The sequence below is a fragment of the Phocoena phocoena genome, chromosome 3 (assembly GCF_963924675.1).
Source record: "Phocoena phocoena chromosome 3, mPhoPho1.1, whole genome shotgun sequence".
NCBI classification, from domain to species: Eukaryota; Metazoa; Chordata; class Mammalia; order Artiodactyla; family Phocoenidae; genus Phocoena; species Phocoena phocoena.
Window position 1 is genome coordinate 133077170 of NC_089221.1, and position 20719 is coordinate 133097888.

The 20719-nt window shown below is 41.3% G+C and overlaps 1 protein-coding gene across 1 annotated transcript in view; it reads left to right on the forward strand.

Annotated features, from left to right (window-relative positions):
• Window positions 1–20719, forward strand: part of SGCD (sarcoglycan delta) — a 409632-nt gene that overhangs the window by 290558 nt on the left and 98355 nt on the right. The window contains exon 6 of the mRNA XM_065873387.1: window positions 17919–17991. Coding sequence (XP_065729459.1) covers window positions 17919–17991 — 73 coding nt within the window. The remainder of the gene's footprint in view (window positions 1–17918; window positions 17992–20719) is intronic.

Below are 20719 nucleotides of genomic sequence, written 5' to 3' on the forward strand. Positions count from 1 at the left end.
TTTAAAAAGAGATAATAATGTATTTACTTTAAAGCATATAGATTTACAGCCTGGGATAAAATATATTCATAGGTAGCATACCTTTAATACTGTTTAGGTAAAAAGAAGAATCAGCTGGCATCAGACGAGTATTGATTAACTGTCATTTGATTGACAAAGCAGTGCATAGTACACTTAGCAAATACCCAAATCGAGCTCTAAAGCTCTACAGATTTGGGTTTTGTCACTTGCTTTTTCTTTTTTTTCTTCCCTTCTTCTTTAAAAGAAAATCAGTTGAACATCCAAGAACATACTCTTTGGAACTAATTTAGACCTCATAGACGCTGTTTCTTATCTTACTGTGTGACATTGGCACCGTTTATAGGAGTAGAGGAAGAAGCTATACAAAACTCACAAAATGCACTGGCTCCTGGCTTGTTAAATAGAGAGAGATGCTAAATGCCCTCAAAGGCATCTGACACCAAGTCACACCAGAAGGACACTTTTCGAGCATACTGGCTTTCACAACTCTTGTCTGGTAGTGAAAATTGACTGACTTGGTTGCCCGGTGGATTTCCATTTTGTATTGAGCAGGTGTTTGAAGTGGAGTCGTACAGGAATAATGATCTCTCTCCAAAGACAGACTTGTTTGTGGGCTCCAGAGAATACTTTCTTCTCCTTGCTTTAGTGATGTGGCTCGTTAGGGACAGTCATGACATTGACTCCCCCACCCCACGAGGAAGATTACACATTATTCAGGGTGCTTCCAATTGTGACAGAAAACAAAATTAATCAGGCTTAAAATATATTTTTTAAAAAAATACAAAAGATAGGAATGTGCTCACTCAGTAGATAGTTAAAAATTTCAGGTAAGACAGACTCTGGTGCCTTTAACATCTCTCCCCCTGCCCAGGTTTCCTTCAGGCAACTCCTTAGTGGACATCATCTCAGAAAGAAAGAGACGGGAACACCGTTGTCTAGGCAGCCATAGCAATCCTTGAAAAGAATGGATTGGCCCTACTTAGGTCACACGCTCTTAGAGCAAACTCTCTTTCTGTGGAATCAGATATTCTGATTGGTCAGCCTGGATCACGTTCCCTTCTGTATGTTTGGAGGTGGTGGGGAGGGACATGTGATTATCAGCCCTAGCTGGTTTCCCCAAAGCAAATAATTGCTCTGATATCGAAAGGAGAGTGAGAGAATGTTAAACAGAGTAAGACATTGTCACCATTCAACTCTTCCCTTGCTCATTGGCACATGTGGTGTCTTCTTTTGAAGTTCCTTCTCCAGACTTTGTTTGTTGGTAAGTCTTGAAGATTTGCAATGATGAACACAGTTGAAGAAGAAACTTCATTTTTTTTTACTGCCCTTTTTTCCATAGTTATATTCCCTAATCCAAGTTGAATACCAGTCCAGGTTTTGATGCCTGTTACGAAACACTGGAGGCAGAGGGAAATGGGAAATCAAGACTGTTATGGTTGCCATGGCTTGGGTTTAATGTCAAAAAGGAAAGGAAAGGGAAAACCTCCATTTACTGGAGAACTGCCTACTCAGTTGTATTTTCTCTTTGAAGATGCCAAGCTCACTTAAGGCTGCTTATCTACTTTCAGTCAAGTATTATGAGATCAGCAGGGAAACTTCTAGAATGCCAGTGTTCCCTCTGCCCCTTGGGGCCACATGACCTCTTTTTTCTCTGCTCTGCTTTGTCACATTTTCTCATTGAGATGCTACTCCTTGTTCACCTTTCAACATGGCTGCCAGCCCCAAATCTATGTTTGATGGTTAAAAATGTGAGCTGGGAGGTTAGTTTGTTTGAGTTCTTCTCCTAGCTCTATTACTAAGTAGTTTTGTAACAGTGCATAAGTTATTACTGAACCTGCCTGTATTTCCCAACTCATAGGATTGCCAGGAAGATGAAAAAGACTATGTCCATAAAAGCACTTAGCATGATTCTAAATTCTCAGTAAATGTTGGTTGTCATTGTCTTGTGTCTGTCACTCACCGACATTGCCCTCTCCGTTGCTCAGTTTCAGTTCTCAAGCTAGCGTCTGAGTAGCCAGGTGTAGCCAGGTAGCATTTCGAAGAGGACCACCTAGATGACCCTTCAGCAGAGAAGTGGCTATGAGTAGGATGTGGCTCACCGAACGTTACTACTCTGGGGTGGTCTGTTCCTGGAGGGGGAGATCTGGGGAGTATGACTCTTAATTACCAAACTCATGATGGAAGGCATAACAGGTTCAGCAAGGAGTTAAGAACATGGGCTCTGCTCATGTTTGTCTGAATTCAGATTCTGGTCCCCACACTCACCCTCTGCGAACCCTTTCTGCACTTCAGTTTTGTCATCTAAAAATAGGGAGGTGATATCGTGTACCTCATAGGGGTACAGTGAGAGTTAAATGAGTCAGTCCAAGTGAAGTGCTTGGAAAAGTGCCTGGCAAAGAGTAAGCACTTAATAGATGTCAGCTCCTGATAGGACTTTTCTTTTCTAAACATGACTCTGAACTCCTGCAATAGTCTGGTAGGAAATTCCATCTCTGTCATTACTGGGTTGCTTAGGAGTTGAAGAAGCATATATGGTATCAAGAAAATATGGGCAAGCCTACTAATCCTTGGTCCATTAAGCTCACCTCTGATATTTTCATTTTCCTGTGTAGTCATTGAAAGTATGTCGACTCTCAACTTTCATGCCATAGAGAAAGTCGAGGAATCTTTGCTGAGGCTCTGGGCCCCTGTGCAGGGGGTCCTGCCTTCAAGGGACGTGACCCCGCTGTCCCTTCTGAGAGTGTGCCATCTCCCTAGGGGTGACTCTGGCCTTCAAAGGACCTTAGATCTCTCAATTCTTATAAATCAGGGGCAAAATCTGCCTCCCCGCCTTGGCTTCCTTCGAAGGCACTCCTCTCTTTCCCCCCCCCCACTGTAGGAGAGCCAGCACACTCTTACTAAGTTTAGGCCTATGCAAAAGGCAGGAATAGCTGCTGACTTAAGGCAGCTCTGCCTTTGACCCACTGAAAACCTTCCAAAATGAAACTCAAATTAATTTTGCTAAGTTAAAGCCAAACCCCAAACTCTCTACTGAATAATTCCGTTAATATGACATCCTAAAAAAGGTACCACTACAGGGCCCAAGAACAGTGAGAGCCAGGCATTATGGCTTGAGAGAGAGATTGCCTCCAAAAAGGGAGCCCAGAGGGATTTAGAGTGAGGAGATTGTGCTGTATTTGCAGATGGTGGTAGATACAGGACTCTATATATTTGTCGAAACTCATGAAACTGTATACCACAAAGAGGACATTTTACTTTGTGCAAACAAACAGCAAAGCTGTGCAAAGGGCCTGGCTATGTGCTTGAAATGTAGGGAAGACAAAAATATGGGGATAGCAAACATAAATCAATACTTTAAAAAAATTATCAAGCCTCAGACAAAGCTAAAGAGGGGGGTTAAGCCTGATCACGTCATGTTAAAAAGTTGGGCTTCCTGTTGTAGGAAACGGGAGCTCATTACAGGGTGTAAACCAGACAAGAAACCTGCCACAGGTGGGCTCTGGGAAGTTGCACTGAATGCAGTAAATTGGAGAGGTTACGAGAGAGAGCCAATAGAAAGAAGAGCTAGTAGCAGCCTGCCCCACTGAGACCATGTAGCCATTTCCTTTGCTGGACAAAAAACTGTAAGGCTATCACAGTATAGTATAGCTGATACTAACCAGCTCATCCATCTTTCCTCCAAAAGCTTCTTTTTCATTCTGCAGCTTTTCCTGCTTAAGTGAAATTAAATTCGAAACCTTTAAATTTTCTGTAGCCACTTATCTAGAAAAGCCAAAGACTCTCTGGACATTGTTCTTGACTTTAAGTAGCTGACATCAGAATGAGGGCAAAGCACACTCAATGAACCATCTCACAAGATAGAGGGAAATGAGCGCTCACCCCAGATATTAGGTGTGCATTATGGAAGCACAAAAGAAGGAGCAATTAGTGATAACTAAGAGAGGACCAGGGAAAGCTTCATCGTGGAGATGGCATTTGAGCTGGGTCTAAGGGTGTGATACACTGAAAAGGAAAACAAAGTACTTTCTGGCTGAGAACATCATGAGTGAAGGCGAGGGAGTGGGAGAATGCAACCCCACCCAGCAATCCGTGAAAAGATACTTCAGTATGGTATGAAGGTACAGTAACAGTGGTTTCCAACTTCTGGTCCTTTGGTTTATAGCAAAAAAAGATCTAGGTGAAGAGTCTGACCCTCTCAAAGGGTCAGTTTGCTTCTCCCTCATCGGTCTTGGGTAAAATAGTATTGAACCTTAGGGGTGAGTAACAGGATTCTCGTAAGGATTCTCAAACAAATAATAAGTAGGGACTTGACAGTTGCTGGTGGCTTAGTGGTCTGGGGCAACATATCTGAAATTCTATTGGTCTTGGTCTCATGGGAGGGAGATGGCTCTTACAATTCCAGATATGATGTTGATATTCAGGTAGAAAGAAGAGTGGAACCAGCTGCATCTGTACTTTCCTACTAGGACAGTCAAAGCTTGCCCAACACCCCACCCTAGTAGACTTCTACTACATCTCATTAGACAAAATCGTGTCATGGCCACCCCTAGCTTCAAGGGAGTCTGGGAAAGTGATTATTTAGCTGGGCATTTTGCTTCCATGAAATACTGGTATTTTGTTGGCAGGGGAAAATGGGTGTTGATAAAGTAACACGCTGGCCATAGTAGTGATAAAGTCAGTGGATGGGTTAAAGTCACACGGTCAAAATTACCATGAGAGTCACCTGTATAGTGTGTCCATTTTGAGGCTTGCTTTCATAGTAAGATTGTATTCTGAAGTTTAATCAGTCTAGTGTTTTAATGCCTTCAGATGTTCAGCACTTTCATTAAGATTTCAACTTCCTGGGCTTCCCTGGTGGCGCAGTGGTTGAGAGTCCGCCTGCCGACGCAGGGGACGCGGGTTCGTGCCCCGGTCCGGGAAGATCCCACATGCCGCGGAGCGGCTGGGCCCGTGAGCCATGGCCGCTGTGCCTGCACGTCCGGAGCCTGTGCTCCACAACGGGAGAGGCCACGACAGTGAGAGGCCCGCGTACCACAAAAAAAAAAAAAAAAAAAAAAAAGATTTCAGCTTCCTGGTTTTGCTTTTCAAGTCCTCATCCTCTCCATCACCTGAAAATGACTCTGTTTCTCCAATTATTTTTTAGACAGTGTTTCTTCATCGTCCTCAGTTAATGTTTCATTTCCCTTCTTCATAGGAAAGCATCACCCCCAACCCACTTGGCAACAGGAACAAAGTGTTCTACTTCTTTTTCAATGACCAGGAAACCCTTAAAATCATGTACATGTTGTTTTCTTAGGTCTCACAGGCATCCATTGACTCTCTGAGTCGTGATTGGTCTCACACTGTGAGAGGCAACTGAGAACTGAGATCTGGACAGAGGAAGCAGTGTGTTCAAGTCTCCCTTCTTACCCTTATTTCCAAGTGGAAGGGCAGGCTTTCCTTCACTTGGTCACACAGTTCATATCCGTTCTCTCCCTTTCTCCCCTCACTGTTGGCCTGATTGTGGCTACCGGTCCCACAGAGACCTGGAGGTGACTGTGAGTGGAGTGCCACATTCATCCCATTCATGGGACACACAGTACCTCGTTTCTGAGAGCCAAGGAGTCCCTCTCATGCCCAGCTCTGCATTTCACATCAAGAAGGCTTCTCAGCCTGTGGCTGATGCTCTGTTGTCCATGTACTGTCCTAACTCAGAGGTTGCCTTATTCTGGTGTCCCCTCAATGTAATACAAAACCAGTGAGTTGAGATTATTTGTTTTATTGTGTGGTTTTATTTACTATCAAAAATAATGTAGTCATAAGAAACTGAAATGAGGTTGCTTGCCGCTTGGCTGCTCCCTTTTATTTTTTCCAGTTTTGGCTTAATGATATACCAGGCATGAGCTCTGGTCTGTTGGTTTCTAGAGTAGAGTTTGTTTAATTAAACTACTTGTCTTTTCATATCTTGCCAGAATATTTCTGTACATGAATCTTAAATTGCGCTGCGGTTTCACATTCTACACAATTATTTAAAGTGTGCACCTTGATGGTATGGTCGGTTCAGTTACACTGTTAGAATACTTGAAAGGAAACGCGTCTTATTTTCTTCTTCTCCATTGTTAAGATTCAAATTATTCAAAGATTTTTTTTTGTCATTCTGGCCTTCTATCATTGTCATCGACATCATCTTTTCTAATACATAATAATAGATAGATAGATAGATAGATAGATCTGCCATTGAGCAGACTGGTACCCCTATCAATTTTGGTTACTAACCATAGCTGGGTCTTCAATATCTAATATCCAATATCTAATACTCAGGTGTCTTAACTATACTTCTCTCGTCACCAAGTGGGAACTCTTGCTGTAACCATTTCTCCACATCCCACTTTCTCCTCTGCCCACGAGTCCACCTCCAGCTCTTCATAGAATGGCTCTTATGATGTAAATGACCCCCATGTTACTAGATTCCATGGACATTTAAATTCCTCTTCTTAACTCTAAGTACCAATTAAGCAAGTACGTAACTCCTCCCACCTTCTTGGAATACTTGTCACTCCTGACTTCCTATGTTACACCATTTCTGGTCTTCTTTCTGTCCCTCTAGCCTCTTCTTTTCAGTTTCCTTTGATGTCTCATCCTCCCATACCCAAACTTGAAATGTTGGAATCCCTTAAAATTCTGACCTTGGCTGTCTGTTGACATCACTGTAACCATTTCTTGGATAATTTCACATATTCTCTTGGTTTCGATGATCATCTGTATCCCAGTGATTTTAAGTTTATATACCAGTGGTTTAGAACTCTACCTTGAGCAATATACCTGTACATCCAGTTGCCTCCATAAGCATCTTAATCTGGGAACTCCATAGATACCTTAAATTCAACAGAGCCGAAATTAAACTTGCAACCAAAACCTGGACGCCTCTTACTCATCCACCCCTCATATCACTAAGTTCTTCTAATCCTACCACCTCGATCACTCTCAAGTTCATCCTTCCCATTTTTTTCACCGTAAGTTCTTTACTCTAGGCCATCATCATTTCTCACGTGACCTACTGAAATAGTCTTCTAACTGATTTCTATGCGTTTGCTCTTGACCTCCTATAATGCGTTCTGCAGAGTGTACTGGCACACCTTGGAGGTAGTATGGGTTCAGTTCCAAACCACCACAATAAAGCGAATCTTGCTATAAAGCAAGTCACACGAATTTTTTTCTTTCCCAGTGCATATAAAGGTTATGTTTACAGGATACTGTAGTGTATTAAGTGTGCAATAGCGTTACTATGTCAACAAAAAACAGTATACTTACCTAAATTTAAATAATACTTTATTGCTAAAAAAAATGCTGACCATCATCTGAGCCTTCCCTGAGTCATAATCTTTTCGCTGATAGTAGCCATCAACATTGAGGCAAGACCCTCTGACTCATCGGGGTGGTGGTGGCTGAAGGCTGGCGTGGCTGAGGCAATTTCTTAAAATAAGACAACAATGAAGTTTGCCTCACCGATGGACTCTTCCTTTCACGAAGGATTTCTCTGTAGCGTGCAGTGCTGTTTGATAGCATATTATCCACAGTAGAACTCTTTCAAAATTGGGGTCAGTCCTCTAAAATCCTGCCGCTGCTTTATCACCTAAGTTTATGTAATATTCTAAATCCTCTGTTGCCATTTTAACCATCTCCACAGCATCTTCGCCAGGAGCAGATCCCATCTCAAGAAACCACTTTCTTTGCTCATCCATAAGAAGCAACTCCTCATCCATTAAAGTTTTATCATGAGATTGCAGCAATTCAGTCACGTCTTCCAGCTCCACTTCTAATTCTGGTTCTCTTGATATTTCCTCTACATCTGCAGTGACTCCCTCCACTGAAGTCTTGAACCCTTCATCCGTGAGAGTTAGAATCAACTTCTTCCAAATTCCTGTTAATACTGATATTTTGACCTCTTCCCGTGAACCATGAATGTTCTTAATGGCATCTAGAATGGTAAACTCTTTCCAGAGGTTTTCAATTTTCTTTGCTCAGATCCATCAGAGGAATCACCGTCTATGGCAGCTATAGTCTTATGAAATGTATTTCTTAAGTGGTAAGACTTGAAAGTCAAAATTAATTCTTGTTCCAGGGGCCACAGAAGGGATGTTGTGTTAGCAGCCATGAAAACAAGATAAATCTCATTGTACATCTTCATCAGAGCTCTTGGGTGACCAGGTGCATTGTCAATAAGCAGTAATATTTTGAAAGGAGTAGGTCTCACCAGTGAACTTAAAATATTCAGTACACCATGTTGTAAACAGATGTGCTGTCGTCCAGGCTTTGTTGTTCCTTTTGTAGAACACAGGCAGAGTAGATTTAGCAAAATTCTTAAGGGCCCTAAAATTTTAAGAACGGGAAATGAGCATTGGCTTCAGCTTAAAGTCACCAGCTGCATTAACCCCTAAGAGAGTCAGCCTGTCCTTTAAGCTTTGAAGTCAGGTGTTGACTTCTCTCTAGCTGTGAAAGTCCTAGATGGCATCTTCCAATATAAGGCCTGTTTCATTTACACTGAAAATCTGTCGTCTAATGTAGCCATCTTCGTGAATGACCTCAGCTAGATCTTCTGGATAACTTGCTGCAGTTTCTACATCAGCACTTGCTGCTCCACCTTGCACTTCTGTGTTGTGGAGACGGCTTCTTTCCTTAAACCTCTTTCCTTAAACCTTCTTTCCTTAAACCTCATGAACCAACCTCTGCTAGCTTCAAGCTTTTCTTCTCCAACTTCGTCACCTCTCTCAGCCTTCATAGAATTGAAGAGGATTGCTCTGGATTAGTCTTTGGTTTAAGGGAACGTTGGGACTGCTTCGGTCTTCTCTCCAGAACACTAGAACTTTCTCCATATCACCAATAAGTCCGTTTAACTTTCTTATCATTCGCGTGTTCACTAGAGTACCATTTTTAATTTCCTTCAATAATTTTTCCCTTGCATTCACAACTTGGCTAACAGTTTGACACAAGAGGCCCAGCTTTCAGCCTGTCTTGTTGGCTTTTGACTTGCCTTCCTCACTAAGCTTAATCATTTCTAGCATATGAGCTGTGTTGAGCTGAAAATTATCTTTCACAGAAGACAATGTTCATTATTCATAGAATTATTACATTATTCATAGTGTTTTTTAAAAATGCTTGTAGGGCTTCCCTGGTGGCGCAGTGGTTGAGAGTCCGCCTGCCGATGCAGGGGACACGGGTTCGTGCCCCGGTCCGGGAGGATCCCACGTGCCGCGGAGCGGCTGGGCCCGTGAGCCATGGCCACTTAGCCTGCGCGTCCGGAGCCTGTGCTCCGCAACGGGAGAGGCCACAGCAGTGAGAGGCCCGTGTACCACAAAAAAAAAAAAAAAAAATGCTTGTAAACACTGTGAGAGACTTAAAACTTTTCTTTGTCATGTTGCCTGTACCTTCACAGGAAAAACAGAGCTGGATTCATAGCGGCTTCTCGTATTGAGTAAAGGCAATTTCAATTGAAATTAAAATGTCAAAGAAGCTAGATTTTATTGGAGAAATGTAAGGTTGCCATGGGCACAGCTAGCTTTGGGTATTAATCACTTGGCTTTGACCCCAATTTCAGATCTTCCCATGGGCCCTGTGGTCATTCTCTGTCTCCCTCTTGTCCAGCACATCACTAGATCCCACTGGTTTTCCTCTTAACATATTTCCTAACCCACCTGCACTTCTCCGTCCTGGCTGCCAGTTCTTTAGTCCAAGCTGTCATCATGTCTCCTCTGCTTCGCCTCATTTATCTTTGCCCTCTTCAAGTGTCTTTTCCACAATACAGTGTCTGAGACAGCTCAGGCTGCTGTAACAGATACCACAGACTGGGTAGCTTAAACAGCAGACATTTATTTCTCACTATTCTGGAGACTGGGAGGTGTGAGATCAGGGCACCAGCATGGTTTGCTTCTGGTGAAGGTTACAGTTGGAGCATGTGACTTTTAGGGGGACACAAATATGCAGACCGTAACATGCCGCCACAGTAATCTTTGAAAAATGCCAGTTTGCTCGGGTCTGCTTAATACCCTCACTGTGGGACTTCCCTGGCAGTCCGGTGGGTAAGACTCCGTTCTTCCACTGCAGGGGGGCGTGGGTTTGATCCCTGGTGAGGGAACTAAGATCCCGCACGCCGTGTGGCACGGCCAAAAGAAAAAAAACCTTCACCTTGGCTCTGCATTACCTGGGCCAACCCACCTCTCCAGTCTCATCCCACAATGCTCACCCTTGCTAAATATGGTCTGGCCACACCAATCTTCTTTATTGACCTCAGCTTCCCAACCCTGCCACCTTTGCATAATCTCTTCTACCGTTCCTTCCCCCCCCCTTAACTAGGTTGTTCCTAATCACTTAACAAATATCAGGAAAACTTCACTTTTTCAGGGAAACATACCTGACAGACCAATCTATGACCCCAAGTATTATACTTTCAAAGATATGTTTGATTTTCCTTTCAAGTCTGTATCACCATTTGTCACTATTGTATGTTATTTCTGAGTTTATTTCATTACTGATTCTTTGAACTAGCCAGTGTACCCTACTGGAGAGTACTACATTCTACTGGTCTATAAGCTCCATGTCTCTCTGGTTCACCTCTACAGTCCGCTGCTCAATACGTATTTGTTAAACACATTTAACTTTGGGTTTATCAAACCTACCGTGCTCCTCTCCTGGTCCGTTGGGTTCATCCAACCAGGTTATCTGGAGGTTCCGAAAACATTAGGGCTGGAGGTGGCCTCATGGACCATCTAATCCCCAACCCCGCTTTGTACAACAAATGGGGAAATAAGACCTGAGGGCAAATGGCCAGCAGTCAGCTATAAGCTTATGCAAAATCAGCACAAAAAATCAGGTCTTTGGTTTCCCAGTTCTCTGATATTTCAGGAAATTGAATCATTCCTTCTCCCATTTTCTTTTCTTTAACATCTTTATTGAAGTATATTTGCTTTACATTGTTGTGTTAGTTTCTTCTGTATAACAAAGTGAATCAGCTATACGTATACATATATCCCCATATCCCCTCCCTCTTGTGTCTCCCTCCCACCCTCCCTATCCCACCCTGCCAGCTGGTCACAAAGCACCGAGCTGATCTCCCTGTGCTACGCGGCTGCTTCCCACTAGCTATCTATTTTACGTTTGGTAGTGTATATATGTCCATGCCACTCTCTCACTTCGTCCCAGCTTACCCTTCTCCCTCCCCGTGTCCTCAAGTCCATTCTGTACATCTGCGTCTTTATTCCTGTCCTGCCCCTAGGTTCTTCAGAACCAGTTTTTTTTTTTTGATTCCATATATATGTGTTAGCATATGGTATTTGTTTTTCTCTTTCTGACTTACTTCACTATGTATGACAGACCCTAGGTCCATCCACCTCACTACAAATAACTCAATTTCGTTTCTTTTTATGGCTGAGTAATATTCCATTGTATATATGTGCCACATCTTCTTTATCCACTCATCTGTCGATGGACACTTAGGTTGCTTCCATGTGCTTCCTTCTCCCATTTTCTTATCACCATTTTTTAGATTGACATCCTTTCTCTGTTTTATAATCTAATATTGGTATGAAAATAGAACCTTATCTTATCAAATAAAATATGGTTGTTATTAAGGACTGTCATTCAGGATATATCTACCCAAGGAACAAGAATTGGAAAACTTAGAACGTTGACTTCAAACAATGGTCATCAGATATTTTAACTCACATATGGAACCTATTAAACATTTTAGCTCCATGGTTTTAACCCAAAGATGATTTTTAGTCTATTTTCATTTATACAAAAGCATTAATCATAATTATGCCCATGTTAATGAATGTATGTCTAGAAATAATTTACCAGAGCAAACTCCATTCAGCTAGTTTAATTCCTTCATCAGTTTTCTAAACAGTAGTCTTAAACCATGTCCGCCCTTTTTAAAAGCTTTTCTTGAAATTAGTGTCTGTAAGAGTAGTTCTTTTCTGTGTACAAAAAAGATTTGATTTATCATAAATTTCTTAAACTCCAGTGTTACTAATTATAACTTCTATCATGGTAATTTTTTCTTTTGTGTCTTATGTTTCTCTGGAGTCCAATTTTCCTGTATCATAATTTGCATATCTAAATTTTTCTTCCAGTATTTAGTCCATGGCTATTTTCAACAGGTACAGATTTAGGCACTTTAATGTTTCTTATTTTTATAAAATTGAATTTCCCCAGATCATAAAGAGTTACAAACCAGGTTTTTGGTTTTTTTTAGTTATTCTCATCTACAGTAAATTTTGTTCTTCACCATTTTATCGCTTATGAGGTTTATTTTCTGGTGATTATTTCTACCAATTAATTGTAATTTGAATTGGACAAACGTCTGTCTGCTTTAATTTGCTTCTTCCTTAAACACTGAGAACATTTTTAACATTTTCCTTTGATATCCCAGGGTTGCTCTGTTTTCCTGGCAGGGATTGGAGGTGGCTAAAGATAATCTTCTGTTTAGATTAGATTGTTACCTTATGAAATTTTAAATTTGGGGAGAAAACACTTTAGCTCTGACACTTCTCATCCCATCCCTCATTTTACAGTGAAGGAAGTCAAGGGCCAGAGAGAGTTATGTGATTTGCCCAACATCACAGAGATATGACTGGATTTCAGGGCTCTTGACATCCAGGACACTCTGAGGGAAAAGCATGACCAAACTGACCTCTGAACTTGAGCATACTTTCTAGAGAGGAGAAACTGGCTTTTTTATTACTATGGCAACAAAGTGCATTAGAGATTTTTTGACGCGTTTACTTCCTACCTGTGCTAGTCGGGAAAAAGAGCCATTGAGCTGATCTTTATGATGATTCAAAACACTTTACAGAGATCCTGTCACATGTTTTATAAGTCCCTGATTGATTGTGTGGAATTAAGTTACTGGGCAGAGAACCAGCTAATGGAAACACATTGATGAAATCGTTTCTGAGGGACATTAAATGGAACTTAAAGCTGAAATGGCTTTATGGATTTTTTCACACAAACTGTTTATGAACATTTATTGCCAGTAAGTTATATTGTGTTAAAAGAAGGAATCAGTAGGCATGGCTTTAATAGAAACCTTTTTGAAATAATAAAATTGAGAATAATTTATTATCTAAGAATGGATAGAGGATGGGATGGGGGAATTCATCCTGATGAATGATTGTCCACTCTGCAGCTTTTGGGAAAGTGAAAAATGGTGTGGAAATCAGAAATCTGTTAGGACTTGGAAAGAAATAGTCTTTTTGAAATGTATTAATATCTCATTTCATTGTATATGGGGATAGTTTTTAGAAGAGGAGTGATAGGGGATTTAGCAGCTATTACCTGAGGCTATAAACATGGGTATTTGTTCATGTTTCATAAAAAGATCAACAAGTAGAGAGTTACTTAATCTGCTGAATGAGGGTCTAGAGTAGGGTCAAGGGCATCAGTTTCAGAGCTGAAATGCTAGAGTTCAAACCCTGGCTCCCCCTCTTCACTGTGTGACCATAGAAAAGTTTCTTGACTTCTCTGAATCTCATACTCCACAACCGTAATAACAGAAATTAATAGTCCCTCCCTCACAGGGTTATTTTCATGATCAAATGAAGACAGTTTCAATAGTTTCTACTTTGTAGTAAGTGCTTTTAAAATGTTATTTTTTAAGAGTCATAGAGGACCCAAATAAGAGGAAGAAAGAATAGGGTTCATGAACATTTTAGTACTAGTAGTAGTATTTTATTAATTGTCATTTGATGATTGCTATGTACCAGAGATCTCATTTAGTCTCCAAAATCCCTGGGAGACGAGGGTACTACTCATATCTCTTCTTTTCAGAGAAGGAAACTGAGTGTCAGAGAGATTCATGCCCAAGGTCACTCAGCTACTGAGAGATTTTGATAAGTTCCCCTGAGAAGTCACAGGCATGAGTCTGTCCTCCAGTATGTATGGGACATGTGGACCCCTGTGGCCAAAGTCCAGCAAAAAAACAATCAAAGGGCATCTGGTTGGACGATGGAAGCTAAAGGAACATGAGTGTCTTGCCCTTCACTTTCATCCACAACCAGAGCCTGTCAGTTACCCATCTCCTCCACCTGTCAGAGCCCATCCCCTCTGGATTTTGCTTGCTTGTCATTTAATGAGTGCCACTTTGGCCTGGCACTGAGAAAACAAGGCACTAGGGCACTGGGTCTAAATGTGGGTTCTTTAGTCAGATGCCCGGATGTGAATCTCAGCTCTAGTGCCCACTGGCCATAGGACCATGAGCCCCACACGTCTTTAGCCCCAGTTCTCTTACCTGTAGGTTAAGCAGGTTCCTTGGTCTGGGGAAGAGAACACAAGCCTTCTGATCTTATTCTACTTTAAAGAGATATTTCTCTTCAGCCCCAATAGCATTCCTTTATAAGCATACTCCTCTATTTTAGTGGCGTAGTTAAAATGCACCGGGGTGTGATTTTAGACATTCATTTAATATGTGAGGTATGAGGAGTTTTATAGCAGTAAATTAGTGCTCCCATAGAAGTGGTAGTACTAGTTGAATTGAGTCCAGGAGGAGTCTTGGGAACCTAAAGTCAAATCTGGTTATATTCTATATAAGACCTTGCCCCTGCCCACACAGAGCTTACGATCTAGTTGAAGAGATAAGATGAATGTCTGCGAGGTAAATCCCAAATAGTGTGTGCTCAGTGCCTAATGAGTGTTACGTAGTCATCTTACAAGTATTTGTTGAGTGCCTGCGCTGTGCTAGACAACGAGGACAGGACAGAGAGCAAGACGCACTCCTAGCCAGGAGCACAGCAAACGCGCTTGCAGGTCAGAGAGCTGAGGATCCGAGCTCAGGTGTTCAAAGGAGACCATGTTCTTTCCACAAACACAGATAGTGAGCGTCTGTAATGTGCTGGATGACTTTATTGTCACCCTTTTCCCCCCTTGGCCTTGCTTTCAAAGGGTGGCAGAGCTCAGCGCCCCCAGCTGCAGTAGAGCAGTTCCCTCTTGAGCCTAGTATAGCCAGAAGTAAGAAGTAAAGTAGCAGATGAAGTTTTCTCATTGTATCTGACAAATAAAGAAACAGGCTCAGTACAGAGTTTGGATGGGATAAAGAAAATGGCCCGAGCTTTTGAGGTTCATCTTTCATAAGAGCCGGTCATTCCTCATTTTTGGACAACTGTTCTGAATAAGTATAATCTATGTCCTACTGTGTGCACCTACTTGGTACAGTCACCAGAGTTGCAAAACAGATCTTCTTCGACTTCAGAGATCTTACAAAATGATGGAAAGAGTGGGCGTGAGAAAGAGGTGAAACATTAAGTGTTACAGCATTCTAGAAACAATTCAAATAATGAAAGCTGTCCATGGGCAATACTCATTGTCATTTGGGTGAGTCAAACAATTACGGCTGATTTGGAAAGAGGTAATGCTCTTTCTGTTGCAGCTTTCATGGAATTCTCGGTAGAGGAAGAGGAAATCTGAGCTGACACTAGAGAGTAGAGACAATGTAAATAAACAGAAATAACTCTCCTCTCCTTATTGAGATATATAATTGTTCCTTTAAATATGTAGCTATAGATATTTTTAAATAGAGCTCAAGTGGCTAAGAACTAAGCATCTCTAAGAATGTCAAAGAGAAGTCCCTGTTAACTACAGTAGCTGCAGATGGGAGTTGCTCAGTGACAGACAAGATGGCACTGGGAGATGGCTGAGGGCATGGTCTTGGGTTTCACACAGCTTAGAGCCACCTTCCGATGTGTCAGTCCCTGTCCTGTGACTTCGGCAAGCCTGTTTTATCCACTTGGCAGCCTCCACAGTGCCTTTGACCTAGGTGCTCCTCAAAGGATCCCAAAAATGTTGGAGAGGGGAAAGTGGATATTCTGCAAAACCAAATGTAGTACATATGTAACAAAAACTACATTATAATTTGTAATCCACCCCATTCTTACTCAGTTACTGTATTAGTCAGAGTTCTCCAGAGAAACCGAACCAATAAGGTCTATACAGAGAAAGAGATTTATCGTAAGAAATTGGCTCACGCAATTATAGAGGCTGAGAAATCCCACACTCAGCTGTCTGTGAAATGGGGACTTAGGAAGGCCAGTGGTGTAAGTTAGTCTGAGTCCAAATGCCTAAAAACAAGGGGAGTCAATGGTGTTGATTCCAGTCTAGGTCTGCAGGCCTGAGAACCAGGACCATGGACAGCAGGAAAAGATCAATGTCCCAGCTCACAGGGTGAGGCAGGAAGGGCGGAATACTTCCTTCCTCCACTTTTTTGTTGTATTCAGGCCCTCATCTGATAGGGTGATGCCCACTTACATTGGAGAGAGCAAACTGCTTTATTCAGCGCACCTATTCAAATGCTAATCTCATCTGGAATCACCCTCACAGACACATCCAGAAATAATGTTTAGCCAGATATCTGGGCACCTTCTGATCCTGTCAAGTTGACATGTACAATTAAGCATCACAGTTATCAAGAACACAGTAAAGTGTCAATCACTAGAGCAAAATAAATAATATATACTTAGTAAAACAGTGAACATTCTTATGAAATTTACACCAAAAACTGTATTTAACGGGGCTCTGGGTACATTTTGAAATGATGTGATTTGGGATCTTGGAAAGTAAAAGTGTCTACGGGCAGAAAATGATCTTAAAGGTCCCCACGTGGAGTGTCTCTGTGCCAACTGGAACTGTCAGTTTTATGGGGTTGTTGCAGGGAATAAATGAGATATATCTATGATGGTATCCAGCAATGTGGTAGTCACTCAAAAATGTTAGCTGAGAATAATAGTTATTATTCACCAGAATATTCTTTCAGTGACCATATATTATGTTAAGGCAGAAAAAGAATTCTGATTTTACTTACAGTGGTCTATTACTCATATCAGAAAGATTAAATATTTCCATAGTTGCTACAAAAAAAATCACTTCATTTTCCTAGAGTCATTAGTATGTCGGGATAAACCTGGATTTGGAATAACAGTGGTTAGTAGAGGATTTCTAGACATTATACCAATGCAGGAGGATTCTAGAAATTCACACATGAATGCAAGATATTATTCCATCCCTTCTTACAGCATCAAAGAAGCACACTGAGCATATAAAAATAAACACCTTTACTTCAGGATAATGCCTGGCTAAGTTTAATTGAAAAACAAATATCCAGTGCAATTGTCTGTGATAAACTGAGGCTTAAATGATTTGAAGACACTTTGGGAGCAGACAAATTAGATAATCACAATCTTTACGGCTGGAGGGGTTCAGCTGATGTTGACAAGTTGTAAAGATAAAAGCCTATAGCAAAGTCAAGAGCTAAATGTCTAGACTGGGTCGGGGATCAATGTTAATACTCTAATTGTAGAAGCACTGAACTTCAAATGATCCCTCATCCTGTTCTAAGTTTTCAAGATTATCGTGTAAAACTTGATTTACTGAAAAACTTTGGCCTAATTGTCCTTAGGCAAATACCTTACAGTCTTACAGTATTCTCTACCGTCTAACCCATTTCTTAGATGTTGTATGTGTTATGTGATTTGTGCCCCATGCTGCAGTAAGAGAACTTCAGCTGCTGGTTTTCAAAACACTTCCAGTTGGGTGACTGTTAATAGTTTATGAGAGACACGAGTCAGACCATGCCATTTCTAGGCATCTTGTTTTGTTTTTTTTTTTAAGCCAACATGGAATTTGCCTCATGGCCTCACTCTGATCTCAGCAAGAACACATTCAAAAGAGTTCCTTGTTTTTTCAAAGCCTGTTTGCATGAGTTGATTGAACGCTCTCCTAGCACGGAGACCTGCCCTAGAGCCAGTGGCAGAATACCTGTGTACTGGGTTGTATGAAGGATTCACTGCATTTAGCTCCATTCATTGTGCTGACTGTGCCTCCCAGTGACACCTCCAACTCTCCAACCTCTGTTTGCTTTTTTCTTTTGTTTACAGGAGCAGAGGGCACAGTGTTCCCTAAATCTATAGAGACACCTAATGTCAGGGCAGATCCCTTCAAGGAACTAAGGTAAACTTCTGAGTATGGTTTGCATTGATTAAGTGGCTCTTTGCTCTCTTTGTGCAACTGGTTGATGATCCATTTTGAATATCTGTGATGTAACAGTATCATGAGTGTGCGAACTGGGAGAGATTAGAAAGGACGTGAAGATAAGCTACAACTAAGAGAAGATTTTCTCTGAGGACTTAAAGTTGAAAGTTTGGAGGAAGTGGTTGCCAGTCTTGGAGTTGTGAGATTTAGGATTCATTCATTTGCAGTGTGTATTTCCTGATGTGTTTTGTGGTACCAAAATCCTCTCCAGTTAGAGAACTAATCGGTAATTTGCGCTGATCGGCCCAAAGAAAAGTGGTGTTTAAAAGAAGCTGAGCTGTAAATACAATACTTTTTTTTTTTTTTTTTCTATCTAACAAGCTCCCCATTTTCTGGAATGATACAGTGCTAGAGCTACCTTCTGTGTGTATTCCATGTACTGATGTTAATCAGATATCCATAAGCCTGCTGCTTTTAGCAGAAAAGGGCTCTGCGATGCCGTGTACTTACCAACAACTTATGGAAAGCAAAAAGGAACAATAGACATACTGACGGACAAATAGACAGAGGTGTAGCCTAAACACCATTCCTGCCACTAAAGAGCTATCCCCAGCCCTCCAAATGAAACACATATAAAATGGTATGATGATACAAATATAACTTTAATTTTCACTATGGAATTAGAGCCATGAAGAATTCAGTGAATATTGGCTTTCTTCATTTCTCACAGTTCTTTTAATTAAGGCCAATCATAAATCCTCATAAACATCCCTGAATAACTCTTGCATAAAGACATCAACTGTAAGCAAACGCACCTGTATCGCACAAGTCATACCTCCTCTTTCACAACCAGCCCCGAGATCTCTGTTTTGCGAAAACAGCAGCAGCCACGTTGGAGCTTGCATTTCCCTAAACAGAAACATGTCCTCAGTAAGTGGAGAATATATCACCTCATTACAAAACCATAGCATTCCTGCCAGGCCTGTAAGTCTTTATGAGTATAGGGAAATAAGTCGGGCAAAAGGAAGAGGATAATCGGTGGGGAGTGAGAACCTTTTCTTAGCAAAATCCCGTATACAGTGGGCTATATTTTTTAAATTACATACCACACTGTGACGTTTTACATGTTACTGAAATAACCATTTTCACCGGGTCTTCCAGAGGCCAGAAGTTGCCTGACTCTCTGTCAGTTAGATCCTGGGTTTCATATTAATGTGCTAAAGCTGGAATCTTTTAAGCAAATCCACCCAAGGAAATGTGCATTTTAGGTCCCTGAGAGAGCTCATTCTCTGAGAATGCACTGAATCCTTGTGGCTGTGTTGTAAGAACTCTTTCAAGCAGGCTAATGAGTGGCCCAGTTCCCTGTCTTTTCGCAGTCCTCTTTAGGAGCAGGGGGTTTTATCTGGGGGGGAGGGGGGTTGTTTTTTACAGAACTAGTGAATGATTTGTGCTGATCAGCCCAAAGATACGTGATGTCTAAAAGGAGCTGAACTCGATCATGTACCACAATGTTCATTGCAGCTCCATTTACAATAGGCAGGACATGGAAGCAACCTAAGTGTCCATCGACAGATGAGTGGATAAAGAAGATGTGGCACATATATGCAATGGAATATTACTCAGCCATAAAAAGAAACGAAATTGAGTTATTTGTAGTGAGATGGATGGACCTAGAGTCTGTCATACAGAGTGAAGTAAGTCAGAAAGAGAAAAACATATATGCTAACACATATATATGGGATCTAAGAAAAAAAGGCTTTTTTGGTCAGAGATTCTGCCACAAAGCACCATTTAAAAAAAGGTCCAGAGGGCTAGAGAAGCTAAGTCATCACATTCTAGGCTCCTGACTCACTTCAGGCTATTACTCATCAACACAATCCGAACAGGGGCAAACAAAAGACCAACTTACGAATTACATACTAAAGTCTTTTTGTGCTGCCCTTATTTCTACTTAGACTGACTTCTCAGATAAACAGGTAAAACTTAAGGATCCATCCATGTCCCTCAGCTACTCAATCAATCAAACATGAGAAAAATGACATCTATTTTAGAGACCACCTCTTTGGGGATAATTTTTGTTTCCTCAAACCCCTTTCTTGGCTGCTGGAGGGTTTTTTTGTTTGTTTTCTGTTTGCTCGTTTGTTAATGAGAAGCAAATTTTAGGCCTCTGACGTGTCTTCCTGGAATATCTCAGCTCCCAGCTAAAGGAATGGTAGCTACCTCTCTGAGCATTTTGGTTCACTGCTTTTCTTATTAGTTACTATAGTTACTATATTTGCCGTATTTGCTTAAGACATTTGTAAATAATCCAGGGTTGAGCTGAAAATCACAAAGGAGGGTTGTTTCTCTCCAGACAAACAAGGAGTGTTGGTAAGGTCTGCGCCCAACACCCAACTCAGGCGTATTTCTAGACTCTGCCGCTGCAGGGCAATTCTGAAATCATGACGTATGGCTCTAGATTCAAGGCTATACTTAAAAATGTACCAGGCACTACCCCCATCCCTCTAATAAGAAAAACTAACTTTGAATAGAAACTGGATTTGAATAAATTCATGACTTAAAATTTGAATATTTTAAATGTTCACACAGTTGTTTTTTTGTTTTTGTTTTTTTTTTTCCCCAAAGTCTATATAAGACAAATGGAGAAAAATCCCTGATCTCAGGCTGTGCCTGATCTGGGACTGGAAATAGGCCATTCAGTTGGACA